The sequence below is a fragment of the Cynocephalus volans genome, chromosome 5 (assembly GCF_027409185.1).
Source record: "Cynocephalus volans isolate mCynVol1 chromosome 5, mCynVol1.pri, whole genome shotgun sequence".
Lineage (NCBI taxonomy): Eukaryota > Metazoa > Chordata > Mammalia > Dermoptera > Cynocephalidae > Cynocephalus > Cynocephalus volans.
Window position 1 is genome coordinate 53412582 of NC_084464.1, and position 17110 is coordinate 53429691.

At 49.7% G+C, this 17110-nt stretch overlaps 1 protein-coding gene across 1 annotated transcript; it reads left to right on the forward strand.

Annotated features, from left to right (window-relative positions):
* Positions 1-8241: 8241 nt before the first annotated feature.
* Positions 8242-14497, forward strand: GUCA1A (guanylate cyclase activator 1A). The gene is made up of 4 exons (XM_063098480.1): positions 8242-8442; positions 13435-13584; positions 13938-14031; positions 14337-14497. The coding sequence occupies exons 1-4, from the start codon at positions 8242-8244 to the stop codon at positions 14495-14497; spliced, it is 606 nt and encodes a 201-aa protein (XP_062954550.1).
* Positions 14498-17110: the final 2613 nt, after the last annotated feature.

Sequence of the window (17110 nt, forward strand, 5' to 3'; positions counted from 1 at the left end):
ATCAGCGACCTCATGTTGGTAGTTTAAAATCGGCCTTGGTGGGAATATTTACACCATGGAAATCAGCAAATGCCTACAAATTGGGGTTCTTTTTTCCAGGGAGCCAGTTGTTAAACGTTTATCAGGTGATCTGGCTGGTTTCGTTCCTAGGAGTCATATGTCACTCTGGGTATGGCAGCATTTTCAGAGGAGCATACTTCTTGTGCACAAGAGGTTGGGGCTAGTGTGCGAAGTAGGAACAGGATGTCTTGGGGACCCAGACAAACAGCCAATGGCACTGGCCAGGCTGCCCTGGTTGCCTTTGTGTGTAAGGAAGATGGTAAGCAGAGAGGAAGGAAGAGAGGACCCCTAAAGGCAACCCTAACAGCATAGAATCCAAGGTTTTCTGTTTGCTCAGCGTAGGCTCTCTTTCTAGATAGAGGCTTTCCTCAAATGCCTGGTGATCCTTGGCTCGAACCAGGCCACTTGTCATCTGTACCAGGTCTCTCCTTCTGCCTGGTTGTTGGTGTTCAAGGAGCCAAGTACATGGAAAGGGGTGTGTAGGGGGGGCAGTCTCACTCTTCATATGTAAACTTTAACTCATTTTCAGAATGGCTCTTCTCTTCCCGAGGCTGTGCCTAGAGACTATGCCTAGGGTCTCTTGGGTCCAAATCTCCAGAATAATTTTCAGGAGGGAATTGGTGCCTTGAGATACCTGTTTTGCTGCCTTGGGGAGGGCATCTGGTGAGCTAACTGCTCCTTATACAGATTTTTGACCAGTCCTATATCCTGCCTGCATGTCCTGCATCCCAGCCTTCAGGGGCATGTGGTACACCCACCTCCTGAGACTCCAGTTGTATTAGTCCATTTCTGTTGCTTATAGCAAAAGACCCGGAACTGGGTAATTTGTAGGACAATGAAATTTATTGCTTACAGTTTCTGAGGCTGGGAAGTCCAAAGTCCAGGGAACACATGTGCTGAAGGCCTTCCTTAGCGGTGGCTTCAGCGACACAGGGTATCACATTGCAAGATGGTGGAAGCAGAGAGAGAGAAATAGCACAGGGGTCTCACATGGCAGAAAATGGCAGGGCAGAGAGAGCGCTCCTCGTGTGCTCTTCTTTTAAAGCCCTCAGAACCACACCCATGACCATTATATCCACTTAATCACCTCTTGAAGGCCCCACCTTTCAATGACCATAACAGGATCTCCCACCCTCGATAGTTACAGTGGGGATCAAGCTTCTAATACATAAAACTTGGGGGACACAATTCAATCCATATCACCGGAGTTCTTTTTTATTTTTATTTTTCGGTGGCTGGCTGGTTCAGGGATCCAAACCCTTGACCTTGGCGTTATCGGCACCATGCTCTAACCAAGTGCACTAAACCAGCCAGCCCCTCCAGAGGTCTGTGGCAGGAATAGGTTTGCGTCTGTACCAGCCTCCACATCCCCCTCTTTGAAAGCAGTTGTTCCAACTTTCTCTAGTCTGCCTTCTGTTTTCCAAAATTTTGTTAGAACCTCCCATCTGCTGTCTTCTTTCTCTTTATCTCTTTGGATGTGTAGCTTTTAAAAATGCACTTGTTATTTTGGTGGGATTTTGAAAAGAAGCAGAGATAAACGCAAGTTTTCAGTATGTATAATCAGAAGTCTTAATTACTCATTCAATCAGTCAATCATCTAACAGACACTGTGGGCTGGATCCTTAAGATGTGAACAAGAACCTTCTCTGCCCTCCCAAATCTTATAGCCTGTGTGGGGTGAGGGGCCGCGTCTCCATCAGGAGTCTTCTCTCCCGCAACAAATGCCTTATCCTCTCTCCTGAAGAGTGGTCGCCCTCTTGAGGTTCACACTGGTAGGGCAGCCTCCACGGGAACCCATTAAAGAAGCTAGTCAAGGTCTGACCTTGATTTGGGTGGGATGATCCCAGGAGGCAAATGAATCTGTGCTCTGCTGTGTTTCTGTGGAGTGCAGAGTGGGCAGACAGGCAGCCTCACAGGGGGATTAGTCAGGCCTGGGATCGCTGCCCCTCCTGTCTCTTCCTGGCCTGGCTTCCTCCTTTCCACGCCCACCCCACCCACTCCCTGTCCTTGGCTTTATTGAGCTGGGTGGGTTCTCTGGTATAGCATCTGTCCCGGGAGGGATTCTTGGCAGACAGAGCAGCCAGGGGAAGCCACACGATCTCTCTCACTGTGTCCACTGTGTGATCCAGACACTCTGGTCCTCCGTACCCTCATGTAAACCTTGTGTGTGCCTATTCCTTGAGGCCTTGGTCTAGATCCCAGTCCTTCCTGATTTGGCATCCCTGTCTCAGGGGATTCCATTCGCACCCTGGGCTGGAGACAAGGGCCCTCCCCACCCAAAGATAGCGAGCTCTCTGTCAATGGAATTGTTAGGCAGAAGGGCCACAAGGGAGGGCCAGAGCAGTTGGCATTGGGGGGGGGGGGTTGAGGGGCTCCTCCGCCTCCGTCCAGCCCTTCCTCAGAGACTTGAAGGCCTGGGCTAAAAGCACGATGACGAGCTGGAAAAACTGTGGTACTACCACTTAAAAGTTTTGTGAACCTGAGCAGGTGATTTAAGTTTTCTGCCCCAAATTTCTCTTGTCTCACGTGGAAATAATAATACCCACCCCACAGGACTTGTGAGCCTATTCAATAAGCTTAGCATGGTGCCTCGAACAGAGTAGATATTTAATAATGGTTTCATCCAATTTTAGCTTTCCTTAATCCTTATTTAGTCATGCATGCATGCATTCACTCATTCAATATTTTACTGAGCTCAAGCTCCTGGGAGTCAAATGTTACTCTCAAAAAGGTAACTGAGGAGAGTTTAGTGAGGGGACTATGTGAGTATTTTGAAAAATTTGTGGAAAAATAGAATTAAAAGATAACATGTTTCCTTTTATGCATCTAAAAAAATCTTTCCATGAACTTTTTGAGTACCCTCATATTAACAGAGAAGTGGGCATAGTTCAGGGAATGGTGATTACCCAGAGTAGCAGCAGAGAGTAGCCCTTGTGATGCCTAATGGGGTAGAGGGAGGGAGCTGTCATTACAGGAGCCCAGAGAGCTCTGGCAGGAGCTGTGGCTGAAGGGAGAAGAAAACAACCACTGCCAAAGCTGTGAGCCAGCAGGGAGGGAGGGAAACACTCACCCCAGCCCTTCTCTCTCCACCCTCCAGTCTCCTTCCAGTGTTTCTCAATGGACAAACCCAGCTTGAAGCCAGAGGGCAAGGAGTCCGGGGGATACAGTCCATGGAGATCAGCTTCCTGGGGCTTCAACCTGGATGAGAAAGGTGGAGAACGAGATGGGGAGGGGTAAACAGAATAACCAGCATGTGAGCATGTGGAATCCGTGGTGCTAGGTGCTGGGAGGTTGCTGGAGATGAATAAGACAATGTTCTCCACCCTCCTAGAGTTTGCTGGGTTCCTGAAGGCAGGCTGGCAAGAAACAGTGGCTAATAATTCCAGAAAGAAATGAATGTTATGTCTATGCTACTGTAGAAGTGTGAATGTACCGTAGACTGTAAGGGTCACCCCCAATGATTTCCACCACCTGCTGTTCTTTCCTTTGTATAATCCCCTCCCTCTGAGTGTGGGTGAGACCTGTGGCTAGCTTCTGACCCACAGAGTGTGGCAAAGGACATGGGATGTCAGTTCCTTGATTGGGTTATGTTAAATAAGACTCTGTTTTAGCAGATTGGAGAGGCTCTCCTCTCTGGCTTGATGAAATAGCAGCCATATTGCGCAAACCCATGTAACAGGACCTGTGGGAGCCTCTAGACACTACAGGCAGCCTCCAGAACCTGAGAGTGGCCTCCAGACAATATCTAGGAAAAAGCCAGGTCCTCAGTCATATAGCCACAAGGACATGAATACTGCCAACAACCAGAATGAGTTAGAAGTAGGTTCTTCCCCACTCAGGCCTCCAGATGAAAACATAGCCCAGATGACAACCTGATTGCTGCTTCATGAGACCCTGGGCAATGGATCAGCTAAACTATTCCTGGGCTCTGGCCTACAGAAACTGTGAGATATTAAATGCGTGTAGTTTTGAAACTGCTGACTTTGTAGTAATTTGCTATGCAGCATAGAAAGCTAATATAACACGTGTTAGGGTTCTCCAGAGACAGAACCATAGGAGAGAGAGAGAGATAGAGAGACAGAGAGAGAAGAGAGGAGATTTGTTAGGGGAATTGGCTCATACAATTATGGAGGCTGAGAATTCCCACAATATGCTATCTGCAAGCTAAAGAACCAGAGAAGCTGGTAGCACAGCCCAGTCCAAGTCCAAAAGCCTCAGAACAAGGGAAGCTGATGGAGTAACTCTTAGTCTGAGACTGAAGGCCCAAGAACCTGGAGTGATGTCCAAGGGAATTAGAAGGGTGTCCCAGCTCCAGAAGAGAGAATTGGCCTTTCTTCTGCCTTTTTGTTCTATCTAAGCCTCAGCTGATTGGATGGTGCCTGCAGTCTACCGATTCAAATGCCTGTCTCTTCTGGAAATGCCTTCACAGACACACCCAGACATAACGCTTTAATGGCTCTCTGGGTATAACTTTACCCAGTCTAGTTGACACCTAAAATTAGCACATGAGCAAAATGTCAGTGTGCTGAGGGGAGAGATGAACTCTGGAGAGTTTCACGAAGGCTTCACAGAGGAGGTGGCATCTGTAGTCACCCATGAAGAGCAAAGAGGATTTGAATAGGTAGAGATGGAAAGATGACCTGCTGCCTCTTCCTCAACCCCTTTATTTCCAAATCTTGGGCCTGAGAGGACTCTGCAAGGACACAGATTCCAGCTGGGCCCCAAGCAAATTACCTGGAGGAGCCTCCTGCCCTGACCGTCCCCCAACATACTCTGGAAAACCTGACCAAAGCAGGCAGATCCCAGCTCCCTGCCCCCAGGCACCCTAAACGGATCACTCTAGTTAGTGTGGCAGTAAAACTGTCCTGTTAGGTTTCTTTTTCAAAAACAACTATCTTCTTTGATTACGTGAGCAGCATATGTTCATTGTGAACCATTTAAAAAAATGCAGACAATTTTTAAAAAGCAAAGGTTAAAAAATCCCTGATGATCCCATGACCTGTAGATGAACCCTGTGAGCTTCTTGTCATTTCCTTCCATTCATAGGTATTATGCTCACAGTAAGTGACAGGGACGCAGGGTCAGTGTCAGCCTTGTCTTTCTCCCTCTGGTCTTCTAAGGAGCGTCCTGATCTCTGGGCCCTCTGGATCCACCTGCTCAGGATAATAGGCAAAAAGAGTTGCAGAACTGGAAAAAAAAGAGAGAGACCAACTGGCAGTCGTTATGATGGAAACGGTGAACGCTGCACTGAGGGGAAACGCCAGACCCGAGAAGGCAGACCTGGCCCTGAGCACATAACCCCTTACACCCCCCGGTTATGTTTGGCAGGTGCTCACATGAGGCAGGGCCAGAGATGCACTCCTCCCTGTCTTGGCCCAGTTCTGAGGGAGCTCTTTGGCTCATTCCACCTGGAGCACCAAAGAGGGAGGTCCCTCCCTAGGTGTGCGTCCTGCTGCTGGTTTCTCATGTGTGTCCTGTGCTGTTGAAAGGGGGTGTCCACCCAAGGGAGGCTGCTGGGGCTGAGCAGTGCCTAGGGGCACAGATCTCCATCGCTCTGCGCTTCTCCTTCACCCCAGGCAGTGGACACAGTCCATGGATGGGGACACTGGCCTGTCCCTGATGGCTGGAAGGCCATGGCTGCACTTCCTTGACAGAGCTGGGCCATCTCTCTGAGCTGACCTTCTCCAGGTCCCTGGTCCTCCCTTCTGTCCAGTTCTCAGGGAACCCTCCTAGGATCAAGAGCCTGGCATTCTTCACTCAAAATCGTATAAACCACCATCTTCCTGGTGCCTCGATCCTCAAACTATCTCTGAGGGTTCTAGTTTGTTTTTTTGTTTAAATAAGATTATTTTTCAAACATAACCGGAAATATGGGGAGAGGTGGTAGGTATTGTCATGGGTTCATAAGCTCAACAGCAATGGCTAACATCTCTGGTTTTCTTGGGCTTTCCCTTTGTAACCTCATGGTCACAAGATTGCTGCTGCATTCCAGGTATCATGTCCACATTCAAGGCCAAAAGTGGGGAAAGGGCAGCACCAACTGCATTTTTTATCGCTTTTTATCAAGAAAGTAAGCTTCCCCAGAAAACCATGGTGGACTTTTACTTACATCTCTTTGGGCAGAACCATGTCGTGTGGCTACTCCCAGCTGCAAGAGAGACTAGCAACACAGTTTTCTTGCTTTTCCAGCTTCTTTAGTAGAGGCAGGCAAAGGGGCAGGGAGTTGCGAATGGGGTTGGATCTAATAAGGTTTCAACAAAGGCTGCTACCTTCTCAAGGGCCTGACCACAACTGGTACGTGTCCTTTGGGAGGCAGGTTAGATGTCTGTTCCTACACACAGTTCTTCTGACAGCCCAGGGCCCATGGTGAACGGGGACAAGAGGTGTGATCGGCTCTAACCTAAGGATACCACTGTGCCCCAGATGCAGTAGAGCTGCACCTAGATGATAAAGTCAACAGCATGCCAGACATGCTGTTATTTTGTAACAGATACAAAATAATAAAATAATAGCTAATATTTACCTAATATTTAATATTATAAAATTTATATAAATATAAGTACATTTATATTACATATGTGTGTATATGAAAATCTTTCTTAGTCTTCACTCTCTGAAGAAAAAATGCTTTGCAGTCTGGAGTAAAGAATCCTCCCTCTGTGGCCTTGCAGTCTAGGAGGGACCAGGCACACAGCTGGAGGTTCCTGGGAGGAACTCAGCAAACCTGTGTCACTAGCAAGATGCATGACATCTTGTGCAGTGTTTGAAATTGCTCAGCTTTTGTATCAATCAGGATGGGCACCCCCAAAAGGCATCCCTTTCTTAAGTATAAAAGGCACTTTTACGTTAGTGGATCAATATACAACTTGAAACAGGTATCCAAGGCCTTGCTGGGGAAAGCAGAAATGTGGGTAGTGGTTCCCACTGGCTGAGTTAGGGGATCTGGGCATGGCCCACAGGTAAAGGAGGGAGGCAAACAAGAGGAAGGGACAGGGCAGAGTGAGCAATGGCTCTGAGCTTTCCTGGAAGCGTCCAGCTTAAGGGCACCAGCCCCTGAATGTTGGTTCCATAAATGAAGCAATTTTAAAGTCTGCAGCCAGAAAGTAGACATCTCACTAGGCATCAGAGAAAGCTGCTGCTGTGTATACAACCCCTAGGCTTGGCCTAGGAGCTTTCCATGCCCCTGTGTGCCTGCACTCTCACTCATATGCTCACACACCCCAGGGCACCAGGCACACACTCAGTGTGCCCCCCCCAACCAATGCCCCTGGTAGGCGATGGTGTTAGGTTCAGAGTCAGATGGGGGATTGAATTCAGGCCTCCCAGGATGGAAAAGATTCAACCTGTGGGAACATAGAGTGTGGTCAGAATGGGACCAGTGTGTGTGTGAGTTTGTGTGTGTGCATGGCTGTGTGTAATGGTGAAGGTTAATGTAGGAGGGGTTTACTCCGGCTGCTCAGGACTTGTCTTGGAGGCCCCCAAACACTGCATCTGCCCAGGTGCTATCAGATTTCAGCATGTCCATGGGTGATGGGACCCCGTCAGTTGTGATGGCCAAGTGCAACGCACAGCCTAGACAGCTGCACACAGCAGCCTTGTCAAGGGCCCATGGTTGGCTTCTCCCTGGAAGAGGAACCAGCTCTATCTCATATGTACCTCAATTCCATGACTGGGGGTGGGAACCAAAAACATTGTGAACCCACTCAAAAGAGGAGAAGAAGGGCATGGAGGTCATAGGATCAGAGCAGCCACTGGCTGGCCACTCATTCTGTCATGGTAAGAAGGGATTAGGAGACTGCAAACTGGGTAAAACAATCCTCTCACCTACAGCTCAAGGCTGTAATCCTGGGACTCTGCTTCTCTAAGCTTTGTTCTATTTTCACCCCTCTTCCCCAGGGTGCAGTCCCCACTGGCTGCAAGGATTTAGTGGAGACTTTTAACACTGGTTCTCAGGCATCCCCTGAACTTGGGTGTGGGCTATCACCTTCTCCCCTCTGCTCACCAACTCTCAACATTTCCCTGTACCAACTGATTCATCAGGCCCTTTTTTGCTCAGACCTTGAAGACTCAGGCCTGTGAGAGAAAAGGACTTAGTTTTAGAAGGCAAGACGCCCTCGTGCAGGGAGCCGTAGGGAACAGCACCCGTCCATCTTGGGCATCAGTCTCCTGCAGGCTTGAGCGATGGGCAACGTCATGGAGGGTAAGTCGGTGGAGGAGCTGAGCAGCACCGAGTGCCACCAGTGGTACAAGAAGTTCATGACCGAGTGCCCCTCCGGCCAGCTCACCCTCTATGAGTTTCGCCAGTTCTTCGGCCTCAAGAACCTGAGCCCGTCGGCCAGCCAGTATGTGGAGCAGATGTTTGAGACCTTTGACTTCAACAAGGTGAGCAAGGCCTGGGGAGGTGGGTGTTGGAGGATGGCCTTGGGGACCCTGACCAGGTTGGAGGCTGAGAAAGAGCAGATAGGAGAACAGGAGTGTCTGCTGGGGGAGCCACGTCATTTAAACCGTTGTTTATTTGGGAGGTTGACTTTCCACATTAGGGATTCAGTTTAATGTTTGTTGAGCACCTACTCTGAATCAGGCACTGGGGGTGCAGGAATGAGCCAGACCTCATCCCTGCTCTCACTTTCTAGAGGAACACAGAGAGGGCCACAAATGAGTGTAATTGGAGGCTGAATCTAATGGCTTCCTGTGTCTCTTCCACACCTACATCTCAGTTTACTCCAAAATGAGTGTGAACACTTCCAAGACAGCCATTGAGCACCTCTGATGTGCTGGTCCTACGAGCATGTGGTGCTTTTGCAAATGCTCTTGATGGTCACAGGACGCAGGAGTAAAGAGCAGGGAGCGGGATGATGAGTCTTCAGCCTCAGCTGTCTGGGATGGGCTGGCCCATGTTCCTTGAGTCACCTATGATGTTCTGTGGACACTAGGACTGGGGATGGGCAGGGCTGCCTGGTCACTGGGGAATCCAGGGTATTCCCAACTCCAATTGCATGTCTCCCTGAGGAACCACTGGGACGCACTGGGTGAGGACTTCCTAATAAGCTAGAGGAGACCATGAAAGGGGGGTTTGGGACTATGAGTTGGACACCTAGCTTTCATCAGCAGTGTGACCTTGAGCTCACTGTCTCTCTTCTCAGCCTCTCAGCTTATTCACCTGAGTCTGTCATGGATGTTGGGAACATGAGTTAAGATGTTTGTTGGTTTTCAGTACCAAATCTTCCATTTATTTGGAACAATTTAGTCAAGATGTAGCAGTAGAAGAATCCAAATCCACAAGCTGACCTCCCCACCCACCAGCCCCTCACATGAAAGGCGAGGACGTAATAAAGGCTGCCATGTGCCCACGGCAGCCCTGCCCTAGAGAGGCTCCCCTTGCTGTCCAGAGGGACCAAACGCCATGTAGGTGGAGCTTCTAGGGAGAGCTGGGGCTCAGTGGCTATTTAAAACTCACTAATATTTGGGGTTAAGGGACCAAAGCAGATTATGGGCTTTGAGTCCCAGCCTCAAGGGCAGTATCCTGGTGCCCGAGGGCTTTCCCGAAGGGGGAGCATGGAGCAGTGTCCTGGAGCCCGTGGCATGGAGGCGAGGAGGGAGGACGTCATCACACTGGACCCCCAACATGCTCCCGAGGAAGCAGTAACTCCCGAACAGGAGGGGAGGGAAGTGTCCATGTCTGAGCCCCCCCACCCTCCCCCAAACACACTGACACATCTCCTCTTCTCGCCTGCTCAGGAAATTCTTTGGGCCAAGATAAGTCTGCAGAAGGACCCCCTAAAATCACACATATGACACAAGGGAGGGGCAACCCATCTATTCTTTATTTGCTTAATCTGAGTCATTCATATGCCATCTCTTCAATTTTTGTCACATACAAGCCCCATCTGTACTGTTTCAACCTGATCTTTTTCTTTCCATGGAAAGTAAATCAACTTTTTGTTTCTGCTGTCTGGGATCCTCCCTTATGCCACACATACCCAGCCTGGGACCCTCTTCTCCCAAAATTCTGCTTGGCCACGCCCTCCCCTGCCGCTCAAATGTCTCCTTCTCACTAACACCTGCCCCGATCTCTTGGTTTAAACTCTATTTAAAACTGGGGTTGGTCCCCACTTCTGCATTTCCTAGTCCCTCCTTCCCCCCAGAGCACTTTTTGTCTTCTAATACCAGAGGACATGCCACTTAGCCTTCGTGTCAATCATCTATCTCCCCCACGGGAACGTAGGCTCCACAAGAACAGGGATTTTTTGCCAGTCTTGTTCACTACCAGGTCCCCAGCTCCTAGGACAGTGCCTGCCTGAAACATGATAGGTGCTTAATAAATATTGGTTATATGATAAATGAATACATTGAGAAATCATGAGTTTGATGGGCTAGTTATGTATTTTATAATACACATTAATTATGGATTTATTAAAGTGGAGAATATCTTTGTAACACCTAATGTGCCTCAAATCTACCCATTCTACACAATCACACTTTGGGCAACACTGTCTCAACTCACTGTCATCAGCACAGAGCAACTTAGCACATTGGCTAGGAGATGGGACAAAGACCAGGAGGTTTTGATGCAGAGAAGAGTTAAAACAGGGATGTACAAATGACGGCCTTTGGTCTAGTTTTGGAAATGAAATTTTATTAGAACACACCACAACTATTCGTTTATAAATTGTCTGTGGCTACTTTCACACTAAAATGTCTGGTGGCAAAGCTGAAATATTTACTATCTGACCCTTTACAGAAAAAGTTTGCCAGCTCCTGCATTAGAAGACAATTGTACCCTAGGGTTTTGCCCCGGATGCATAGGGTTCGGGGAGACAGCAGTGTGACTGGGCAGTGTGACCTGGGGGACAAGCATATGCTTTGCTTACTTTTGCCTGGGCTTGCTTGTGTGTGGCAATCACACAGGTGCATACAAATCAGTGTGAATCTTCGACCCCACATTCGAGCGCTGGTGTAAGATTTAGAAGACCCAGTTTTCTAGGCAAGGCTTTGTCATTCATTAGCTGTGTGGCCTACGTGTCTCTGAACTTCAGCTTTCTCATCCAAAATGGGGACAAAAATACCCACCTCGTGGGGGTGGCTGTGAGATAAATGAGTAACGTGAAGAAAGCACTCAGCACAGGGACTGTACGCACAGCGCACAGCGCTAAAAACGCTAGCATTGCTGTAAGTTTCATCATTAAACCTAGTCCGCACTGCAAACTTGAATCATGCTTGTTGCCAGTTCCATCCGAGAGCTGAGGAAAGTGAGACGCAAGGAGGTCATGTGACTCGTTCAAGGTCCTGTCTCGCCTAAGAAGTGGTTTAGGTCTTTCTGGCACAAAAGCCCATACTTTTCCATTGCCTCTTTTTAGCCATCAGTATTTTTTTTAATTGCAAAAGTAATACAGCTCATTGTAAAATTTTCCAGCAATACAAAAAGATACAAAATGAAAAGCAAAAGTATCCTCATCCTGTGTCCCCTTCCCCGGAGGAAACCTGCTTAGCAGTTTCTTGCTCATCCAAGCACTGTTGTGTAGGGGCCTTTCTCCCTTCTGAGGACCATCCTGGGAGATGGGCTGGGCAAGGACTGAATGAGCTTAGGCGTGCGTGAAAGCCCTTGAACATGGGAATATACCACGCAAATGTTCACCACGACCACGATCCTCCTTGTGGGGCTCACAGTGGTCAAGGCCTTGCTCCAGGAAAAGGCCAGCAAAGATCAGGAGATCCCAGAGGCCACCCTGCCCCACCTCTGCCACATCCCTGCCAACCTCTCCTTGTATGTTTTCAGTGACAGGAAGCTCATTAGTGTACTGGCTGGCCCTTCCACCATGGGCAACTCCTGTTAAAGAGTTCTTCATATTGACCCCAAATCTGCTTCTTGGTAACTTCCTGGTTCTGGAGTCATGGCTGTGAGCACAGTTGGCCCTCCGCATGGGTGGGTTCTGCATTCTGGTATTCAACCAACTGTGGATAGAAAATATTTGGGGGGAAAAAGCCAATAAAAAATAACAATATAACAATAAAAAAGAATACAAATAAAAAGCAATATAGTACAACTATTTACATAGCATCTACATTGTATTAAGTATTCATAAGTAATCTAGAGATGAAGTAAAGTATACAAGAGGATATGCATAGGTTATGTGCAAATACTAGGCATTTTATAGAAGGCACTTGAACATCCATGCATTTTGGTACTGCTGGAGGTCCTGGAGCCAATCTACCACTGATTCCGAGGGACGAATGTAAGTGCAGCAACAGGAGCTGGAATCCAAGTCACATGCTCTAAGTCCAGTGCTCCTTTCCTTACAGTGCGCAGCCTTTCTGCAAGACCCAAGCTTCCCTCTCCCAGCCTCATTCAGTTTTGGGGAGAGTGGGCAGAGACAGGTTCTGTGCTCCCTGCTTCCTTGACCTCATCGGCAGAGCTGGCAGGGCCAGGCAGTGTCAGCCAGTGAACATTTAGGGCCCTGGAGAAATGTCCTGCAAGAATGTCTTGTGCCACCCTCCCCCATGACCAACCTCTTCAAGACTCGGGGGGGGGGGCAGGGGGGAGGGCATCACCTCTCCCAGGAAGCTTCCCTGTGCCCCTCTCCTCCTGCCCCTGCCCTAGCACAATTGGGTGCTCCTAATCTGTGATTCCATAATGTCCTGTTCAGATGTGTAGCCACTGAATATACAGCATAATGACATAGAGATCTTTTCCCAATAACAATACTAGTAGTAATAGGTTACATTTATTGAGTGCTTACCATGTGCCAGACAGTGTTGAGGGCTTCACATACATGGACTCATTTAGGCCCATAACAATCCCATAGAAGTAGGTACTATGTAACTGTTACAGATGATGAAACCGAGGGCAAGGGTCATATTAAGTCCTTTGTCTTAGATCCTACAGCTTTGAAAGGGTGAAGCCAGGATTCAAACCCGCGTCCTCAACACTGGGCTCCTGTCAGGACAGGGTTTATATCTTCCTGAGTCCTGGATCCTCACGGTCCACCACAGCACGTAGGAGGTGCTCAGTAAAGCTGGAAGCACAGAGGGAAGAAAGAGAGAGGCGCCCCTTTCTCCTGCCCCTACCCCAGCTCCTCGGCCCCAGTGTAGAAACTTCCAAGAGCGCATCCTCCTGCATCTTATACACACGTCCCACCCCTCCTGACGGGAAGGGTTCAAGTATGAGAGTCACAGGGAAGCAGCCAGTGACAATGAAAACCCCAATGCCCGTGAAGAGACAGTATCAGCCGTTTCACCCCTGTGGGTTGTGTTATCAGATTTGATGGGCAGCCTTGGGCGCAGGCAGGGTGGGCCGGGCCGACGCGGGGCGCGGGGTGCGGGGCGCGGCGTGCAGGGTGCGGGGTGCGCTCACCGCCGGCCGCGCCCCTCGCCCAGGACGGCCACATCGACTTCATGGAGTACGTGGCGGCGCTCAGCCTCATCCTCAAGGGCAAGGTGGAGCAGAAGCTGCGCTGGTACTTCAAGCTGTACGACGTCGACGGCAACGGCTGCATCGACCGCGAGGAGCTGCTCACCATTATCCGGGTAAGGGCAGGTGCAGAGGCCTGGGGGGACCCAGAGCTGACAGCCCTGCGGGTGGGACCTGCGGTCTCAGGACTGAGACAGGATTTGGGACTCAGCTCTGGCCCTCACCAGCTGCGTGACCCAGACCACGTTCCTTCCCCTGGGTGGGCCTCGGTGGGCCTCGGTTTCCTCGCCGGTACCAGGAGACAGTAGAAGCTCGACTCTTAAGTTCCAGCTCTGCCTGTGGCCCCGGGCACGGTGGCCTCTGCTCCCCACGGCTGTTGGGAGTCAGACCAGCTCTCACTGTGTCCGCGCCCACCACTGAGGCAGAATTAGGATGGGTCCCCTTTCTTCTGCCTCTTCTTCCCGCCCAGGCCATTCGAGCCATTAACCCCTGCAGCGACTCGACCATGACTGCCGAGGAATTCACAGATACGGTGTTCTCCAAGATTGACATCAACGGGGATGGTAAGTGGGCCTAGGAGGGACTTCCAGGGGAGCGGTCAGCAGCGGTGAGGTATAGGAGGGGAGGAGGAAGCACAAAGGGCCCTTTGCTGGTCCCCTCTTCCATCCACCTCTGCCCCAGCGACAGAGTTGGCTTTTAGGGATTCTTGGAACAGACTTTGGGCTCTGAGCCCCTCTGCCTGCTGTGCCCACAGACCACTTTTCCTAGCGTTGGCTCTGTCCCAGCCCCTTGCAAGAATCCTGCACTGGGTCCTGGGCTGCAGGCGTGGACACCCTCCTCCGCATGGCTCCCTTTCTCTCCACCCCAGGGGAACTATCCCTGGAAGAGTTCATAGAGGGTGTCCAGAAGGACCAGATGCTCCTGGACACGCTGACACGAAGCCTGGACCTTACCCGTATCGTGCGCAGGCTCCAGAAGGGCGAGGAGGAGGAAGAAGCTGGCCTTGGGGCAGCTGAAGCGGCCGGCTGAGCCCAGAGCCCAGCTGCTTCTGTACTGGTGGGGGGTGGTATGGCGGTGCTTGCTGTCGTTGTTTTTGTCTTAATACTGGAGAGAATCAACTGAACCCAAAGGCTCAGCTAGCCTCTTTGGGGTGCACAGTGACAGCAGAGGGGCAGGGATGGGAGGCCAGAGCTGGAGACACTGAAGGATGGTTCCTGGACCCTCTAGGAGACACAGCTGGTGGCAGCACTCCCTGCTGGGGTCACTGTCGGCATGCCTCTGCCCTTGGGCTCCTGCCTTGCCCCTTCTGGCTCTTCACCCTGCTTTTCCCAGTTTTCCCCGCTGAGCTTCTTCAGTCCACACTCTTCTAGATGTGGGAGCTCCGAGGCAGAGCTGGGCTTTTCCAGGTCTCTGATGGAATTCTGCAGATCTGGTGGCTGCAGCCTCGATCCTGGTGCTGCAGTCACACACCCATCCTGCCCCCAGGACCTTGGAGTCTGCTTGTGTGGTTTGTATTGATTCAGTCTTCCCTTCAATGAGCATTTATGGCACACCTACTATGTACTAATGCTACATGTTAGACGTACAAAGAAGATGGGACTCATCCTCAAGGGACTCATGGTTAATGGGGAGACACATAGAAGCATCATTATAATAAAACATGTTAAGAGAAGTTATGAACAGACTCCTGTAGGAGACTCCTGTGGGAGTCTGACTCAGAGACAGCATTGCAAAAGTGACCTTTGACTTTGGACATGAAAGAGGGGTTGGGGGTTGCACATGGAGAAGAAGGTGATGTGTGTGGGAAGGATGGAGGTGCATTCTCTGTGATATGTGTCGTGTAGGGCTGTGTGACATGGGGAGGGACATTTTTAGGTATAAATTGGGGATATCCCTTAGGATTTGAATTTTATCAAATTTAAAACAATCAGGGTCACCATGTCCATTTTTAGGGAGAACCTCCTAGAGTCCCAGTAAGAGAAAAAAACCCAGCTCCTTCAAGAATATAATCCTACCAAGGAGACAAGGATGGAATGTTCGGATGACAGTGAGGATCTGAATTATGATTGAGTGACCTGCCATGTGTGCATGTGTGTGTGCACGTATGTGTGTGCATTTAGACACTCTGGGAGGGTTTCCTCAAGCCTGATGTTGACCAAAAAGTGAAAAAAGGTGGGTGGTACTGCAGGGAGCCCTCACATATGCAGAGGAAATCCATATTGTTTCAGAAGAGTGCACAAGTCCCTGATACATACCCTGATGGTGGCGTGTGGTGCCACAGGGTTCCCCACAGCTCTGTGACTGGTCGAACCTAAATCCCTGCTGCAGTGACACCTGACACCAGTTGGGAAGTGGGCAGTCTGTTACAGGTGAGCCCCATCCCCATTCTGTGTACGCCCCAACTTTAAGAATACCCAACTCAGAGATCTACCCGTTCATGGCAGGTTTTCTCAGATCTGCCCCTGAGTTACAGCTGCCTGGTTGCCACAGGAACCTGGGGAAAGACACAGGCTGTGGCAGTTGTGACCATTTTTTAAAAGATGCTCCTTCTGGGCTTTGAGTCTTTACTTCAGCTGGCTCTAGCTGGGTGTGGGGAGCCTGAGCAACAGACATGGAGGGAAGGTGAAGGTCAATGCCACAGGCAGTCTGGGGAAAAAGGGAGTTGACATTTCTGCTCCTTCTCTTGTTGGCTGCCTCTTGGGAGATGCTGAAGGTCAGAGTTGGGAGGGTGTCTGCATATAATTAGGGCAACATTCCCCCAACCTCTTTCACATACCACCTTTATGATTTGGGACATATCTGTGTTCCACATGGATTATTATGAATGTTTTTAATCAACCATCTTTTGCCTAAAATTGATTTCTAAAAGAAACTTTTATATGAGATATCATATCTGTAAAACCACAAGTTCAATAGGTTGATTTTATTTTTCATATAACAACATAAAAACATATCTATTCCAGGTAAAGCAAATGTTTTGCAGGTCCCACTTTAAGTCATCTCACGGGGGTAACACTGATCCAGGGCACTGGTTTTCACTTCATGTTTTCAGAGGTGCCTGCAGCTCCAGGGGTGGGAGGGGTCTGAGTTCCTCAGCCCCCGCTTCAATGTGAGCAGCTCCCTTTTAATCTAGTTTCTGTATTGGGGTTGCACGTAATAGTTTGTATAACAAAAAGGAATTCCACATCTAAAAAAATAAGAATCTGAAACTGCTCATCTAGTCCAACCTGCTTACCGTGTAGATGAGATAACCCAGCTTAGGGAAAAGAAGTGTTCTTGGGTCACACAGCAGTTGGAGGAAAAGCCCGGCCTAGAACTCAGGTCAGCAGGACCCCAATTCTCCCCAAAGGCAGGTTTTTCCATTCTTTAAGGAGACACATGGGTGTCTGGCTGGGAATTGTGGAAGACGCATTCTGAGGACAGAGGTGGGGGAGGCTGGTATGGAGGATGAGAGAGAGGTGGGGGGAGTTGAGGGGGGTGGGCTGGCAGCAGGGGCTGGGGGAGCAGCATCCAGGCAGAGCTGAAACAGTCCCATGAAGCACAGCTGACCCCTCCAAGGATGGAAAGACCACAGTCTGCTATCTGACCTGCTGCAGTTTTCCCTTGTTGACATCCCTGGTGAGGACGCCTTGGGGAGGAGAA

Bases quoted from the DNA above. Each gene is read 5' to 3' on its own strand.
- GUCA1A (XM_063098480.1), top strand. From the start codon at position 8,242: ATGGGCAACGTCATGGAGGGTAAGTCGGTGGAGGAGCTGAGCAGCACC. The intron at 13,585-13,937 runs GTAAGGGCAGGT...CTTCCCGCCCAG, and splicing joins AGCTGCTCACCATTATCCGG to GCCATTCGAGCCATTAACCC. The intron at 14,032-14,336 runs GTAAGTGGGCCT...TCTCCACCCCAG, and splicing joins GATTGACATCAACGGGGATG to GGGAACTATCCCTGGAAGAG.